Source organism: Taurulus bubalis, assembly GCF_910589615.1.
Source record: "Taurulus bubalis genome assembly, chromosome: 6".
Lineage (NCBI taxonomy): Eukaryota > Metazoa > Chordata > Actinopteri > Perciformes > Cottidae > Taurulus > Taurulus bubalis.
Genome location: NC_136594.1, coordinates 10,919,164 through 10,937,719, shown reverse-complemented (window position 1 = coordinate 10,937,719; position 18,556 = coordinate 10,919,164). Strand labels below are relative to the sequence as shown.

Here is an 18,556-nt window from a genome sequence, read left to right as displayed (position 1 = left end):
AGGATAGAGGAGAGGAGCAGGAGAAGGAGGAGCAAAAAAAAGAGGGAAGTAAAGAGGCCGAAAATTATCGAAAGAAGAAGAAGAAAAAAAAGGATTCCTTTAACAATGGCTAGGATGAGTAAAACTAAAATAAATACTGCTTCTTTCAGTTCCACAGTCCGTGTCCCTGTGTTACCTGGGGGCCTTTAATTCAGAGATAAGCGTTTCACAAGGGGGGCGTCTTATGAGGTCACATATCTCCGCCTCTTTCAAAAAGCGCTGCTGTGCCTCCAGGAGCCATGGGGGTGAATTTGAAGGGGGGGTAAAGAGGTACAGACGGAGAGAGAAAGAGAGGAAGTGGAGAAGACATCACAAAAAGCCAACAGACTGGACCCTCATACTGTTACTGCAGCTGACCAAACCACAACACAATAGGCCCGTGACTCAATCAAAACAAATTTCAAGCCCCAGTCTAAACAATGGGAGCACTATAGCTGCATTGCTCACATGTAAACAAAGGCCTTTAAGAGGGTTATACCCCCCTCTGAAGTGTCCCATAAGGTTGCCAGGCCAGGATAAGACAACCATGTCAGTGTAAAAGATTTGTACTTCTAAGCTAAAACCACATACTTGAATTACATGGAGTTTGACATACTGCCACCCTTTGGAAGTCCAAATACTAAGTGCTGAGAGGGTCCTTTTCTTTCACAGAGCTGGCTTTGTGGAGGTCAGGGGGAGGGAGAGAACGGGAGGACTGTGGGGGTGAACATTTCCGATTCTATTTCCTACCCACAAAAACATTAGCTGGGGGGTCGCTCTGATTTAAGTGCAATTCTCTCTCCTCCACCTCCCACTCATATATATATTTTTTATGTGTGTGTATGAAAAAGTACAGTTTTAAAAACATCCTCTCATCTCCTGTGCCCTGCTCAAAGCGAGACCCAGAGTCTGTTTTGCAATCCGGATTCCTCCCCCAATTATCCCAGGTCACTAATAAGGCGGGGTGTGGAGGCACTGGGCTGTGCCGCAGTGGCCTAGAGGCTCGGTGCCAAATTGAAACGACTCGGGAAATGGAGGCAGACGCTGAATCTTGCCTAATTGCAGGCGGAGCGTGTGGCTGGCTGCTCAGATGTGCGCGCGAGAGAGAGAGAGAGAAAGAGAAATGTGCAGCGAGTGATGAGGGTCTGAGAGAGAGAGAGAAGATGAGAGGCAACAAATACACAGAGAGAAAGGGGAAAGAAATGGGAGATGGAGACTGAAGGATGAGTGGCAGTTGAGAGAGATTGGGTAAACTGAGAACTCGAGAGAATGAGGGATTTTCTTTTGGCCCTTTTCTTACGCTCCCTTTTCCCCTCACATACTCATGCCCTCCTCTCTCCTCTTCTTCCCTCGTCGCTCATCAAAGTCTTCTGACAGCTGACTTCTGGCTGCACACATCAGAGGGAGCAGAGCCGGGGCACGACAGAGAGAGAGAGAGAGAAAGAGAGAGAGAGAGAGAGAGAGAGAGAGAGAGAGAGAGAGGAGGAGAGAGAGAGAGAGAGGCCACCAAAGCTCCCCATTTTCTTTCATGTCTCTGGACCAGGACGTGAGGTTAGAAATGACCCTTGCTGCCCTTACCAGACTTTACCAATTGTAAAGCATGATTTAAAAAAAGATATCCTGGATCATGTGATTTAAAAACGCAGCCTCTTGCACAAGCATTAGGACAAATCGGCTCGTAGAGACATCCATTTTGTTTGACAACAAAAGAGCAGCTTCATAAGAGTCCGAGCAAGACGACTCAAATGAACTTTTATGACAGTTTGCAAGTGTTTGTAACTTCGAGGCCCTCACGAGCAAGATTAAAAGGCCACCTTTGTTAAAAGTGTCTCCCTCCCTTTTTTTTTTCCAGTGGCTGAAATGGGAGAAAGCCTCGAGGGCATGTGTGTCTCTCGGCTAGATAACTATCTCAAAAGGCTGTGAATCAGCGGGCTTAGTCAGACAAAAGGCTAACAGCATGAGAGGAAGAGAGAAACTAAATAAAGAAGTGTGCAGAAACAGTGAGTAAAACTGCACATTCCCAGTCAGTGTAAGAAAAGGGGTGCTGGGGCACGGGTGATGATGGGACGAGACGGAAACCCTAATTTCACACGGTCGGAGTAATGACTTCTGAGTGCTGTTCCACTGTGGTGAGAGCCAGCTGTGTGTCGGGCCCAGTGTTTGACATGCTAAAGATAACAAAGACAACCAACGTCATGCCATAAAACACTGCTCGACTGCTCAACTCCTGGTTTGCCTCACAGGCAGAAAAACTCAGCAGAAGCCATAAAATATGTTAATATGAAGTTGTATTAAGTGATTTTTTTCCCCTTTATAAAATCTGCCTAGACGGGAGCATTTCACTTTGTTCTGCTGAATAATCTTCATTGTGACTATAAATAAAATCAAACGCAGTAAATGTTCACTGTGTATCAAACAAAAAGGTGTTGAAGTTGTGTCTCCAAATTTACTCATTAACAAATGTCCTTTTAGATTTTTTTTAATATGACGGAGAGACAGGCGGGGTAGAGGCGAGGGCAGATGAAAAGAAATAGACAAACGAGTTCATTTAAAAATGTTTTTTGGCGTCTACACCAAGCTAACCTCAATCCAGCTCTTTGGGATCTGCATAAATTGAGGGCTTGGGGAGTTGTGGCAGTATCCTTGGTATTATGCATATTAGTTTAAGGCTGTCACTGAGAATCAGCAAGGGTGTCCATCCCGCTGCGGCTAGGCGCTGCTAATTATTGGATCAGAGATAAAGTGCTTTTTAGAGTCCGCTCTCTCTCTTTTTGAGCTTTGAAAAACGACTGTGGCGAAAAAAAAGGAGAAGAGAAAAAAAAAAAAAAAAAAAAAAAAAAGAAAAGCCGCCCAATTTTGGGTTCAGAGAGAGCCACCGGGTCAGGAATCGATCAAGTGGAAAACCTTTGTCTGGTAGGGGTGATTTTGACGTAAAACCAGATTTGTCACATCTGCCTGGCTTTTTCTGCTGCCGAAAGGGAGCGGAACAACAGGATGCTACCAAACCCCCCTCCACCCCGGGGGAGAGATGGAAAGCAAAAAGATCCAGAGAGAGTAAGTAAGACTATAAATAGAGTTGCCGTTGCCACATATTGAGAACGTTAATCCTTCTTTTATTAAAAAAAAAAGAGGATAGGTGACAGTTCAGTGCGGGTTTGACATGTCATCTGAATCAATATATCCCAGCATATCATTCACATGTGAAAAAAAGCGACGACCGAGTGCCTTTGTTATGAAGGCATTATACACACCCTGAAACCCCAGATACCATGAAATCGTATTAAGGTATAGCATCTCATTAAGTTCCTGCCAAAAAAAGGCTGCTGAATCCTGCTCCGCCTCACAAAGATGCAGAGAGAGACAACACATGTAGTCCATATGGGACTGAGCGCTGACGTCTTCGCCTCCAACAGCAGTTAAACTGGGCAAGTAGAAGTGTTTTCAGATGTATTATTTGGTTCATGTTTAGAAAACGCTGAGTGGGTGAGCTGTCTGATTTATGAAGCAATAGCTAACTAAACCTCTTTTATATTTGGACATTTCCCTTACGCATGATGGAGGAGAAATAAGCCACAAACTGCTGACACAGCATCTGACCTTGAATCCAACCAGTGCTCAAAACAAAAAACATTGGATTGACCCATTCAACATACACACGCATGCTCGTTTGCATACACACAAACACAGAGAAAATCCAATGAGTATTGTGCTGGGGGCATTGAGCAAACCACACACACACACACACACACACACACACACACACACACACACAAAGCACAATCCCTCCTCAGGCCTTAACACCACTGACACAATGACTATGGCAAGGTTAGGGTGGACCTTTTCAGGATTAGTCTGTGAGTACCTATTCTCAAGTCAGTGTTTAGCAGTTTAAAAAAACACATGACATATATTGAACTGATCAGACAGTGATGGGATAGAGGGTTTGTCTTACCATATTCTCAGATGTACGCCGTTTTCATTCTCTGGCCTGTACCTGCAGAAAATTGCATCTTTTTAAAATAAAATTTGAGGTGTCTGGACGGTATAGATCTTTACCGCCCATTTGGCCTACACAGTGTACAGACTCCAAAAAAATAAAAAATACTAACATTTTACTTAAAATGTAATTCTCAATGGATTAGAGTTGCAGTGCTGAGAGGAGGCTCATAAGCGCAGCTAAACAAGGTCAGCAGAAAGACACACTGTAGTGCAGCAGGCAAACAAATAGTGCAAAGCCCAGAGTTGGTAAGTAGTCGTATAGAATGGACAGACTAATCCCAAAGTAGGTGTAATTTGTGAAGTCGGGGATGAGGGAGAGCAGTGGACAAATGGATGGTGGGTTGTGTACAAAGACGACCTATGAGAAAACCGAGTGAAGGACGCTGATGCTGCCTTCACAGAACCAAGCCAGTCTACTGAAGCCAGAATGAGGATAGTTAAGTTAGCGTAAACCTCTACTTTTATAAAACTAGTTTTATAGGAGATAAGAGGAGATAAGATTAGATTTGTGTGCATTTGTACAAATTTGTTGCTGCATTTGTACAAATGCAGCATACTGTAAAAGATGATGTGTCGTCTATGGAAGGATGGTGTAACTCACAACTTCAAAATGCAACAGACAAAAAAAAAAGAAAAAACAACACAGAGAAGGAACTGGAGGGATCAGTGCGTACCTGGGGCTGATTCCTGCATCTTCTCCCTCTTCCGCTTCTTCTTCTTTCCCTAAAAAATATACAGAGGAACACATAAAGTGTGGCTCCAGCACTCACGCTCACTAGACCACTCTGATATCCTGCTGCTGACTGCCATGTTTACTCATCCCCTGCTGGGCATCCAACCAGCATCCCCTGGACTCCGGACTCCACCGCAAACTGCCACGCTGAGCGGGGACGCACTAACCAAGAGTGTGAGCTGATATTAAGTGTGCTCTGCCTGCTCTCAGCTGCTTTAAAATGACTTAATTTCATACATGTTTAGGCCCGTTTTAGAGTTGTGACCACTAACAGAACGGCGGCAGCTCGTCCCACTGCTGTGACCCGTCTGTGTCATATTTTCACTTCCTTTGAAGTCCCTCTAATGACAAATATTAACATGAAGTGCAATTAAAAATGCTCACTGTAATTAAGCTAGTCTAGCTCAATGACTGTTAAGAGTGCCACTCTTTTTCCAGCGAGGTGGTGGGAGTGTGTAAGGATTTATAGCTTATGCTAAATCCCCAGGGGGGAGACTATAGGTATAGATAGCAGCGTCAAGTCGTTCTAGTCAAATATGAGCAGCACTTTGGTTTCCTGCTGCAAAGTCTGCTAATCCACTTATTCATGAGCTAATCTGCCTTCTACTGCTGCGGCAGACAGGGAAGAAGACAGACTAAGTGAGAGTGGGTGAGAGAAAGGATGAGAGAGGGGATACACAGCAAAACTATGAACGCCACACGCTCTAGTCCATGCCAGTGCCTTACTTATTTTGGGTGTTTCCAGGCATGATGTGCTGCCTGTGTACAGCTGAAGGTGTTTTATTTGTGTGAGGGGTCATGGAATAGCACTCTCAGGGATACAAAATGTACTTGTAAGAAATGTTTTGCGTTCAACATATCGCTTCCCTTTATCTCTTCGGTATGCCAAGTAGAACGCCATTTCTCTACTCTTTTTTTTCCTACCCGTCAAAATATGTTTGTACTAACAAAGCTGGAAATTAAATGGGAACTGGGCTGACTGTCACGAGCTGATGCTGTGTATCTGGAACTGTAGCAGAGCTGTGAAGCTGTCTCCCCCCTCAGCGAGGCATTTTGGCGGCGGAGCAGTGGAGGCAGAAAGAGGAGGGATGCTGTCGGTGTCCGAGGGGAGGCAGATAAACACCACAAAGCACTTTGGTGGTGGAGTGAACGTGAGTGCCGGAGCCACACTTTTAATAAAGGCTGGTGCTCTCTCTCACAAATTCATACACGCCACATACTCAGAGACAGATTTGACAACTTCCTAGCCCATACACAAACACGTAGACAAGCACACCGTGATAAACACCAAATAAACAGGCTGCGTCTTCAATGCAGCTGAACCTCCCACATTCACAAACAAAATGGGCAGCTGGAGGAGCAAAGGTTGCTGCTGCTGAATGCTGAATGTACGATTGGGCCTCCAGGTGCTTTTTACATCCAAAGCTCCATGCTGATATGGAACATCAAAGACTAGCATAACCATTACCAGGCAGTTTTCACTCTTTGTGGCAATGATAATGTCCATGGTACTACGATCCTTTTACTGACGATGGTAATATTATCACAGTTTTATGAATTACACATCAGGCGGAAACAAAAGGCTCCACAAATGGACCCCATTAGCATGGAGCTGACTGGTGTGAATTAGTGTGTGTGTGTGTGTGTGTGTGTGACTACTGTGTGCCATCTAAAGAACAAGTCATGCAACGCTGACATAAACAAACAACATAAATCAACATGCACACGCGCACGCGCACCTTTGCCAATCTGTTCTGTTGATACTTACATAATTATCTCGAGCGGACCAGCCGGGGTAGAGCTGCATGTGGAGCTGCCGTTCCTTGCGGGCTAGCTCATAATACTTAGCTTGCTCTTCCCGAGTTAAAGCATGCCACTGTTTCAGTACCAAGGAGATTAGGGGAAAAAATTGCATACAGTCAATTACTGGCATGCAATTGCATGTTCCCTGCATAGTGTGCTGGAGTTTTGGTAAAAAGAAAAAAAAACTTTTCAACTTCCAAACATTTGGTGTAGAAAAAAAGCAGGATGAAAGAGAGAAAGAAAAAGGGGGACACATGATGAAGAGATTAACATGCACTAGAGTCAGAGGGAGGCAGAGAAGAGAAGGGGGGGGGGGGGGGAACTTTGATTTCATATCAAAACACTGGTTCCAATTTAGCAGCGTTTTTTATTCAAACTATGTCAGCGAGCAATTACCCTATGCAGGCCACAAACTAGGCTTTGCTGTGGCTGGCTGCCTCAACCACGAGGCCTATTCGTTAAGGCTTTTAACATGGCTCTGTGGTTCCACTCTTTTCCCAATCCTCAAAAGGAACACATTTTGTCATTTCCAACCGTGCCATTATCCAGGCATATTTTATTAAAGCCAATTTGATTAAATGTCAGCTAGATAGGCAAGTCTGTATCTGTGCTGCAGAGAGGGAAGTAATTGGCGAGGGCAATCATTATGACAATAATCGCAACTAGTTCATAAAAGACTGTATGTTAATAGAGAGAGGGAGCTTTGTACTTTTTAAACTAATTGGGCCTGGGAAGTCAGTCCATGCAGACTCATTAGACCCACAGCTTGAACTGTGATCTCCCGGTGATTTAACTCAAATCAAAAAAGATCAACTACAGCGACAAAGAGGCCGGGATCGGTTCATCGGTGTGCACAGACTATTTCACCTACCCTTCGTCCCAGAATCTGATTGATGGCAGCGCTCTCCTTCAGCGTGCACTCGGCGACCACATTCGCACGCATTTCTTTCATGTAGAGCATGAAGGCGTTTAGCGGCTTCTTGATGTGCGGTCTTTTGGGCTCCTGCTCCTTTCTCTGTTCGTGCTGGGGTTTCCTGTAAAGAAAACAACCACAATATAGATGGAGGTAAAGAAGAGGAGGACACAAATTAGTTTGAAACCGAGAGAATGAAAACGCAAAGCAGCAGAGGAGAGAAATTGTGGTGTTCTCAGCCAATGGCGAGGCACGCAATGGGCCCCGGCTTCTTTAATCATGTGCAGTTGCACAGTCGGAGAGATTACTTCACCAGTAATGGCAACCAAACCTTCTCGTCCACCGCACATTGCCAAACGCTTAAAGCCAAATGCTCACACTCAAAAACACTCTGCTCCCACTCGTGACTTACTTTCTAACAACCTTTTTGATACTAGTAAAGTCTTGGTGCTGGGATGGCCATGAATAATGGAAATATCAGTGATAACCACTTCAGGGTACTCACAGCACTTCCCACTGCACACACTGGGGATGTGAATTCATTTCATCCGAGCACTAATCTAGGACCTGTATCTGTTGCTGAGTGCTAAGTGTGTTGTGATCCCTGAGGACAAATGAAGCATAGGCCTGTTATCAGTAGAGCACGGGCCCTCGCTGCTTATCTGATCACATCAAGGGAATGAGAACAAGGCTCTGACATAGGGTTTGTTCAGCAATACCCCCTACTGTAGTGGTGGAGTGCACCAATACCTGGAAGTATGTTGTTTTAAAAAGAAGTGTGTGAGAGTGTTCGATGAAGGTATTTTGTGTTTGCAGGACTCACATGTGCATGATGTCTGTTTCGTGCAGAGGCTCATGTTTGACCTGTGGGTTGACGATGGCCGGGTGGGGGATCCCTGTGGCGTGGGGACCTTGGGGGCCGGGCACCATGTGGTGTGAGAACCTGCAATAACAGCAGACAGCAGGCTTTGATTAATTAAGGAGGACCAAAAAGGACAGTAGCACGGAAAGGGTCCCCTGACTGTCAAGTGACAGTAGGTGCACACTTGCAACAGCGTGCACAAACAAGGAAAGAGATCCATGAACACATGTTTATTTTCTTGACGATAAATGCTGAATATTACAGAAATTATTTCAGCTGAAAAAGATGGTGGTGGGGAGTCGTCGCTGGCTGTAGTAGCGTGTGTGTACAGTTATTTTAGCTCTAGATCTTTTTCCAATATTAGATTATTATATATCCTGCAATATTAGAGCAGAGGTTCACGGTGATACTGCTTCATATTAAGGGATCACTATTTAAAGGTTGGGCACTACCGGTTTGTTTTGCACTCAGTGCTATTGTAATGTCCAAAGACTCATATTTGGGAGGGTTTCCATGAGTTGTGCTTGAACTTTCTCTCCGTTGAGAAGAATGAAGATCAAGAGAAATACGAGGAACTGACTTCAGTTCTTTTTTTTAATCTGTTTAAATTTCCAGAACTGCTTTAATATTCCTTTCTGCTTAACATGGGGAAGGTTTTAGACATGCTTTTCTTTCCTGGCTCAAACGTTTTCAGACCCTTCTTCTGAAATAATAAATAGTAGATTGTGTTCCTTGTCATCGGTCCATCAGTGGGTCCATGATGTCTGTTTCCATTTGTTTCAACACTAACTTCTGCTGTAGTCGTGTTTCAATCAACTGGTTGCTGGTTTTCAAATATGTCTGATATAGAAACAAATATACTTGTGATTCAGCAATGTGTAGTACTGCAAACACAATGCCTCTTCAGTACATGGACTTGTTGTGGGGGTTCAACTATGACCAAATAGCCAAAATTTGGTTCCTCAGCAAGAACAGTTCCTAAATTAGAATAAAGTTCCTAAAACAAAACTATACCCTAAACCAGATATGATGAGGAGGAGGAGAGCTGAAGTGCACGAGCTTCAACTGTCGCCTGATCCTACACCTTACATCTGGCTTCACTCAATGTAAGCCTGAAGCCCCGTCTTTGCAAACATCATGCTGACAGATAAATAGATGGAGGAAGAAGAAAGAGGGTAAGATATGTTGAGAACAAGAGAGGAAAAAGTACAGGAATGGCAGTGACAAGGATGCAGAGAGAGGAATACTTCCAGAAAGCTTTGATGGGGGCTAAGCAGCCATATGGTTATGCCGGGGCATGTATGCGGTGATGTGTTTGACATGTGCTGGGCACACAGAGGAGCGGTGTGGCTGAAGCCGCAGCAGGAACAGCCAGAAGCAGACCTCCCTGTGTCGGCTGCTGCTGTTGCTGCAGGCCAGCTTTCCTCCATTAAAACTAGCACAGTGTCAGTGTGCATCTGATGTGAAGAGACGGGATTGTAATTGCTCCTTGTTTACGTGAATCAACTGCGCATGCTTTTGCCTTTGTCTGTCTGACTCACCATCCCAGCGGTGGCGTGAGCTGCCCGACTCCTCCAGGAGACATGGAGTAGAAGTTGGACATGTCTGGTCCAGGGTGATGCCTCTGCATTCCTTGACAGACACGCAACAATGGTACACAACTGTTAGAAAGTATTCAGGTAACATTTTTTCACTTATACATCTGTATCCTGTGGATCTAAGTACCAATCGAAATGTGCCTAAAACAGTGAGAAACCAAAGTTAAAGGTGGCAGAAGTAGAGCAGCTCCTGGAGAATAAGGAACAATGTTATTGTTAGAGCAACGTGTTTCCGTTTGTGGTCCTAATAAGGTTTATTAAAAACACATGGCAAAGAGCATTTAAAGAGGATGAGCATGACTGAAAAACAACTTCTCAGGATATAAAAGATCATATATAAACAGCACAAAGTACCAACAATTTGCATTGAATGCTTTGTCAGGTCTTGTTAACATATTCTTTGAGCCCATTATGATTTAAGTCACGACTTTGCCAATTGTGTTGTGTAATATAATTGACCTTGGGTTAAGATGGTATCCTTTAAAAGCTATTACTCCTTCCCACCTTCCCATCCTGCTCCACTGCGAGTTAAGGACGGCGCACAATGTCGGGGCTTGAACACGTTTCTTGACCTCACATTATCAACCAGTAAGAAAAGGATAATTTTTTCCCCACTTAGCGAGAGTCCTTCCAGTGTGTCTCAGCATCTTTAAGCCGGTTAATTGAGGCTTCCTCTTTGTGGCAGAGGCTGCAGCTTTCCCAGTAGACACGGGATTGACTTGGACTAACTGTCGGTGGATCTTCAGGACTAAGCTCCTCCATCTCCAGCTCGTCTGCTCCTACTGGGCTTCAAGGTCGAGGGGTCCTTTTTTTTCGTAGAAAGACTTAACTGGGACTGGGACCCGAGAATAATTCATATTTATTTAAATCTGAAGCAGCTCATGTCCTCTTGTGAGACAACTTTTTATTTTTAGTATTTTAGAACAGAGCAAGTAATAATACGATTGACAGTCTGTAGCAGGAATTGCTGTTCACACACATACAAGAGCCATGTGCCTACATGTGTGCTCAAACAACACACACACACACACACACACACACACACACACACACACACACACACACACACACACACACACACACACACACAAAGAAAAGAGGCCAAATGCCTCCAGATTAGCACCATCTTCTAATCCCTGCTGGAGCAAGCCTTTTCTCCTTGCCTCTATCTTTTCTCTTCTTTCTCTCTCCAGGCTGTGGTCTGAAGGGGCCTCTCTCCTCGGAGAGGCAGGGCGAACGGGGGGCTTATATCTCCAAAGCCAATGTTGCAACGTTGGATTCATAGCACGCATAGCACTACCCCCTGCCAACTAATCCACCACCTAACACTCCTGAGGGCCCTCCTGAGGGCAGAAGGGAAGGAGGCAAGGGGTGAGGCGGCGAGGGAGGCGGAGAGAGCCCCAGCGTGTTAACCTTGTCACTCACACCCCAAAGGTGCCTAATTACTCACTCCCCTATTCACAAGTTCCCGTTGACGCCCAACACGGCTTCATTTCCTCTCAAAACAATCAACACTAACATGCTTCTCATCGTAAAACTTGGAAATAATGCAAATTAAAATGAGTGTTCCCATGTTGCTTCTTCTTTTTTTTTTAAAACAGTATACATAGAAGGTTTAAGTGTTCAAAGACTCCCCCCCCCCCCACACACACACACACACACATACACTCCCCCCCACCCCCCTACGCTCGACCTTCCTTCCATTGCATTGCGGCCCTGTGCATATTAGAGCTCATAATGAGAAAATCCATGATTGTTTTTCATAATTAACGAGCAGATCAAAGTCTGAGCCCACTAAGGAAGGCAGAGCAGCAATTGGTCGATATGAGAGAGCGAGAAAGAAAGAGAGAGAGTGAGAGAGAGGGACAGCAAGAAAGAGAATAAGAGAGATTTCGTTTTAAGCATCTTCAGCTTAACTTGACTGGTATACACACATGAATATGCCTGGGGAAATCATTTGAAGCAAATTCTGCTGCAAACTGGATCGCTTGGACATGGATTTCTGTTAGGCTGCGGGAGTAAAGATCAAAAAAAAAAAAAAAAGACCTCCAGGGATCTTTTCTGCTCCTCAGTGTTTGTCAGAAACACAGTGGATCTCGATGGATGGCAAGACCAACACAAACAGTAAAATGGACGACATTACTTCATAAATTGTACGACATGACAACAAATCTCTGAAATCAAATGCATGCATGTGCGCTCAAAGTATTTATCGCTCAATTCTATGTCAACACTATTCTTTCCTGTTTCCTTTCGAAAAGTATTTAATAAAAATGTGTCTGATGCACGATTCCTCTGGCATATGTGGAGCACAGTTTCTTTATATGTCTGTCCCTTCATCTCACTGCGCTGTGTACTCCAATGCTCAGTTCTACTTTGTTATTTATAGTCGGTCCCTCAGAACCTCCCCGCCTCATCATCATCTTCATCATCGCCTACATCCTGTCTGATCCCTCTCCTCCACGAGAAGAGAAAAGGTGTGGGACAAAACTATGGCAGGGCCCACATCTTTTTTCGCATTTGTGAGAAGCTGCCAAAGTCTCCAGCTGTGCGGGGCTGAGGAGCTCGTCCAACCTGCCGAGGAGCTCCTCTGCAGCTGTCAGAGCTGCAGCTTGATGTTGTTACTGAGAGGCGGCGAGTGCAGAAGGAGAGGGCAGCAAAGCTGAGCGCGCCGTCCCACAGGATGCTTCAGATAAGTTTATGTGAAGAGCTGATGGACAACTTTGATTTTGCTGTCACACATTTTCGTCTGTTTGTCTCTATTGATTCCTGACAGTGTCGGTACAAAGGGATGTTTAAATAAAAATAAAACTCAGTTTCAGCCTGAGTGCACTGAATCTGTAAATCAAATGACTTCAGGACTTCTGAATGCCAGTTCTGATTAAATTGTGGACACAATGTGGTCCTGTCAATAAAGCCCTTATGGGGAGTAATGGGCAACACAGCCCATTACACTATCAATATAGCATTACCTCTTTTAATAGCAACAAACAGAATCACGAAATTCTTTCTTTTTTAACTCGTGCCAATTAAATTAAGTTGTTTACTGTTTTTCTCACAGACACTTAATATGAATCAAGATGAGGATAGATCCGGCACAGATACTGATTTACTTGAGCGGATCAGGTAATGGACATCATGGGAACCATTTCATGAAATACAGATTCTTCTTCGATAATTATTATTCAGTGTTCCCAGTAACAGTTGGCAGCCTGGTATGACTGAATGAATAACATGTTTTTGGTCCGACCGTAGTCCCTGGACTCTTGTTATCATAGATTAAAAATTATCCCGATGAGTTCCACCGGTATCAGATTGGTACGGGCATAAACCCTGAGCTGAAGTATCAGAATCAGTCTCGGGGGGAACTGGATCTGTGCATCTTTAATTAATAGTCCTTCTCTTTCTTACTGAAGTAGATTAAATGAGAAATGGAAAGTTTTTGTCTATTTTGAAAACATTGTCACTACTATTTAAAAAGCCAAAGGAGGAAAAGAACGTCCAGAATATTGGAAAACATGGATCATTTGTAAAGTTATATTCCTGAGACCCTGCAGCCTCCCGCATGTCGTACAGGCTGTGCGTGTGTTGTCGTGATCGGTTGGCTTGGTCTCTACCTTGTTTGTTGTTGACATCCTGGGGGTGAGGACCTGGGGCGAAGTGCTCGTCACTGTACGTGATCAGTGGGGTGAGCGGGTGGACTGCATGGGACGGCTGCACCACGGGGACTTTGTTGGACTGTGGAGAAAACAAGATTTGAAACAATATAAAAAGGGATGACATTATACATGAGCTTCAGCTGCACCACTCCATGCACAATTTGGCCCTATTCTCAACCACATGATCTGGCGACTGGTACGGCACATATAGTGCGGGTGGTCTGCCTCCATGTAGATGAGGATGACGCTTAATAGTATGGTTAAAAGGTATAACTAAAAACTATTTTTTTATTTTTTTAGCAGCAGCACCTTAAAAACTTTGTTTTGCCGAGGTCAGCATGACCTGAAACCACATTCCCTAAAGGAAGGAGGAAAAACAAGTCAAAGAGGTGCACGAGTATGTTTGAGACAGCAAAAAGAAAGAAACAGAGCTGCAGCGAATAGGAGCGAGCGAGGGGTAGAGCAAAGGGAGGGGAGAAAAAAGAAAGATTCGCAGGGTAGAGTTAGAGCAGAGGTCTTCGGCGGGAGATCAAAGGCAGTCATTAGCTGGTGAATAAGGGGAGTTCATTACAGAGCAAGAGCCGGGGGAAGGAGAGATGAGGGATGGAGGAGGAGGAGGAGGAGGAGGAGGAGGAGGAGGGGGTTGGCTGCGGACAGAGAGCGCGAGTGAGACAGATGTCTGCAGTGGTACTTAATGCAGGGGTAATCACGTCAGGAGTGTCCTGAGCACAGGCCCCCCCCATCACCGGCTGACTCAAAGAGACCTGCCTCCTGACAACTAAAATAGACCGAGCCAGGTCCAAAAAAATCCCCGGCCCCAACCCCCCCATCCAATAGCGCTTACATGCTTCAGCGGCAATGAACACATGGCAATGCTTAGCCATGCTAAATCTACTATTCACAATCTGAGCCCAGGGCTGGAGCTGGAGTCAAAATATCACCTCCACAGGTTATGTGGCTAATCGGAAAGACATTAGTTCACTGTTGGGCGAGACACGTCTTACACCGAAGGGCTCCCATGAGCTTTGAAAGAAAGAGCTCTCAGATGCTCTCAAAGGAACGGTCACCTGATAAATAATGTTGTTGGAGATACTCTAAATTTAGTATTAGCATAGATTTCTGAAGAGACGATCCAATCACGGGACTGCTCTTCGTAAGCTCTCGCTTCGTTGTCCTAGCGAGGTGTCGGCCAAGGTGACATTCCTGCAGTACTAAGTGGTGATTGGTGCCCCTCCTCGGCCAGTCCCACCACTCCCACCCCACACACATATATAGACAGAAAACTCCTTGGACACAAAGATGGCTGGAATGTGTGTTTTCTGCTGAACCTCTCGCAGACTGGCACCGGACTACACTTAAGAGCCGCCTCTCCCTCTCCCCAACTTATGGGAACGTCCTAACTAGGAACAAAAAGGGCAGTAAGTGTGCTGTGTGCGTGGATGCGCGTGCGCGTGTGTGTGTGTGTGTACCGAGAAAGATATCCTAAACCACATGACGCATCATCTGCATCAGATTCCTCTTATCAGGATGAGGATCTCATCTCCCAAGGCCAATTTCTCTCCCAGTTGCTCTCTTGATAAGAGCCTTCGTGTGCCACCATCTATCACAGTCCACATTGTAGCGTTTGAGAACACACTGCCCTCAAATAAGGCAAACTAATTCAGCCATAATGCAGAGGCTTTTCACATTAGCCCAGGTGAGTGAGGTTCTTTGACCCCTGTCAACAAGAGTCAAAGGTGACGGGATAATCTGCGACTGTGGGAGTGTCAGACCTCATCCTACAGAGGGGAGGGCTTTTTATTAAGGGATGCTAACCCTAAAGGAGGGCTAACCAGGACGCGGGTGGCTGGGACAAACCTACACCAGGGGCTAAATGATAGCATTCTCGCCCATATTATTTTACGCCTGTCCACTCCCATTTGTTATCCTGTGGGAATGAGATGAGAACCTGAGGGATTACCATCTTAGCTGGAAGTCTTCTCCAACTTGTAGCAGATAGAAAAGAAAGAAAAAGCACGCAGAAACAAAAGTTAGTCTCTCATACTTGCTCACACACACACACATAAACTACGATAGCGCAAAAAAAAAAGAAAAAAAGGTGATTGACTACTTAGCATCCAAGAAGGCTAGAGGCTTCCGCCGTGGAAGAGAAGCCCTCTTTTGTGCTTTTCCCAGTTACAGCTGTCATATCACATTTTTCTCAACTGCTTAATAAACTGCTTCCATAAGGGCAAAAATCCACCAGAGAAAAACCTGCAGGCCACTGTGACCAATACACAGTTTATGGCTGTTTGGGTTCACATTTACATAAACTGCATGCCACAACTAACCATGGTTTACTCTCAGAGGAAAAGAAGAGCAATGCATTGTTATTCAGGCGTCTTACATCTTTACATCTCTCTAAACATTCGTAGGATGGTGAAAAATCTATCGGGATGAAGCAAAATAGTCACACTGGTAAGTTACGGTGCCAACAGTCATGGAGCCACCATTTCACTTCCTCCAGGTGAAGACTTGTTGGCTTGCTTCTTCCACTTTGCAGCTCTTGGCAAGTTTACACATAAAAAGCAGGACACCCTTTTACCAATTTCCTGGAGGAAGTAGTTGGAGACACTCAGGTGACCACAACCGTGAGTGTCACGGCACGTTGCTGCAATTTAACTCCCTCTCATCCCCCATCCCGACTCTAAATGCCCTTAGCAGCAGCAGCAGCAGCAGCGATGTTGTGATGGAGGGCGGCCATATTGGAGGTCCCTTTTATTGTATAGGAGAAATAATAGGCTTAGGATCTTTCTATTCATATTTTTCAGGGAGAGTGAAAGAGGAGAGGCGGTGAGGATTGAAAAGAAAACGTTCCATTTGGAATTTCATATCCAGGCTTGGCCGGCCCTTCTAAAGAACCCCTCAGATGTGGTTTTAAGAGAAATTCATTGTGCGGAACTGGAGCTGGCAGCAAGCCCTCCATAGAGGAGACACTCCAGTGTGTTTCAGTACGGGGAGCCAGTGACTTGGCGTGCAGTCTGTAAATGGGGGTGGGGAAGGGATATGGGACGTTTCGTTTTTTTGTTTCTTTATTGTTTTTTCTGAGGGAGGATTTTTCTGACGGCACGCCTGTGTCTCTGAACTTGCATTCTGTCATACTCCACCAGCATCCTGCCATGGTTTCGGAGCACGAGTGTGTGTGTGTGTGTGTGTGTGTGTGTGTGTGTGTGTTTGGACATGTGTCTGTGTGGTATATGCATAACTATCCCTGCAATATTGCCTTTTTAGCATCTCTCTCCCTCTCTCTCCTCACACAGCACGGCTTTTGTACTCCACTCAATTATACCACTTCTGCAGAGAGGAGTGGAAAAAAGGGAAAGCGGGAATTTTATAATAATCACTTCCCACTTCTGTAATTTATATGCAATGAGGACTCTTCGCGCCTGCAGCTACAATCAAGTGTGTGGAAACCATATGAGCTGTTTCACAAACAGCTGGGGAGATGGCAGCTCAAGTGGTGGCTATGGATTCCCATGCTGCTAAATCTTTTCACTAAGAAGCCCATTTCACCCCAAAACGCAACCTCACCTACTCACAGGATTTTCTGCCCAGGATGTTAACAGAAGAAAGAATCAAAAGATGAGGCAACACAGTGTCAGTTCCATCAAGAGTTTGCTTTAAATTTCCAATAAAATGGTGATTGCCATCACCTGAGGGAATGGTTTAAAATAACTGTGAATCACTGGGAGAGAGCACACCCACCTCTGGCTGTTTAAATACAGTCTTTGGCTACTGTATCCACTGACAATGTGATCATTGTAGAGCCCTCCCCCTCTCCCCTTTTACCAAAATCAGTGGAGACCAACCTGAGGAAGCTTAAATAAATAACCAATTACCATTCACAGAGCGGGTTGAACCCCACCAGCTTCAAGTGGAGTGCTAAAAATGGAATGTTTTATTGGCAGGATGGCCCCTCGGCCAGGGGGCTTAATGTAACGAAACCCAATTAATGGAGAAGAAAGCTGGGCCGCCAGCAAGCGAAGGAGCGCCACGCGCCCGGGGTAATGAGACGAACAAGCGAAGCCAACCACAGGGACAGGAGCGGAGGAGGCTACGAATAACAGGAAATCCTACCCTAGAGAGACATTTACATCTGTGATAACTCTCCTAATCTCTCCCTCTCTCCTCTTCCTTTATTTCAATCAGCCATCTCGCTACTGCTACTCAGAGTCCAAAGGTTGAACAGAAGCTGTGACACTGATGACCAAGGCCAGTTGGTAAAAATGGGAATAAAGGTACAAATCATCAAGAAACATGAATCACAAACTTGAAGCAGGATGATGTTTGCTAGAGGACAAAAATAGGCATGTTCCACATGCAATGTTATGGTTTTAGAAGCTAAGTTGCAGCACAAATTTATCAAGCGAGGACATTTGTCACGCTGTCCTATATACCACCGATACACCCACACAAGCCACATGTCAAACACTTCACATTAACCACACGTGACCGACACATGCCACAGTATTAACATGGAATCCACACAAAACTCGACTATGCTATGGACATGCTGTAAAATATGGTCACGGTACACGGGGAAGAGATCAGAGACTGCAATAACCACACGCTTAATGAATTTAACCCATACATGCGACATGTGAACACAAAGCAGCTATTAACAGCTGACTGTCTTCTTTCCCTCTACCACCAAGGTGGATTACCCATCATCCTTCAGTTGGCATGAAGAGCGTGTGCTCCAAGCAAACCAATCACGCTAGCTCTCATACTGGATGTGCAAAGGAGATAATTTGTGTGAAATATGCCTTGCCCCCAGATGAAAAGACTTTATCCGCTTTTTAAAGTGTTCAACTCTTAATTTCTATATGTCGCGGAGCTATTAAAAAACTGAGGGAAGAGCAACAGAACATTAGAAATGATCCAGTTGCTATTTTTCTTTGCTGTTAAGCCACAGCAAGTTAAGTAGGAACA

At 44.9% G+C, this 18,556-nt stretch overlaps 1 protein-coding gene across 1 annotated transcript in view; it reads right to left on the bottom strand.

The window, feature by feature from the left end:
• Positions 1-3,977: 3,977 nt before the first annotated feature.
• The window catches only part of lef1 (lymphoid enhancer-binding factor 1), a gene marked incomplete at its 3' end in the record, with an annotated part of 32,509 nt that continues 17,930 nt past the window's right edge, over positions 3,978-18,556 (bottom strand). The window contains exons 4-10 of the mRNA XM_079219681.1: positions 13,544-13,664; positions 9,870-9,960; positions 8,290-8,409; positions 7,425-7,587; positions 6,519-6,626; positions 4,692-4,740; positions 3,978-4,012 (exon numbers count right to left, since the gene is read on the bottom strand). Coding sequence (XP_079075807.1) covers positions 3,978-4,012; positions 4,692-4,740; positions 6,519-6,626; positions 7,425-7,587; positions 8,290-8,409; positions 9,870-9,960; positions 13,544-13,664 — 687 coding nt within the window. The remainder of the gene's footprint in view (positions 4,013-4,691; positions 4,741-6,518; positions 6,627-7,424; positions 7,588-8,289; positions 8,410-9,869; positions 9,961-13,543; positions 13,665-18,556) is intronic.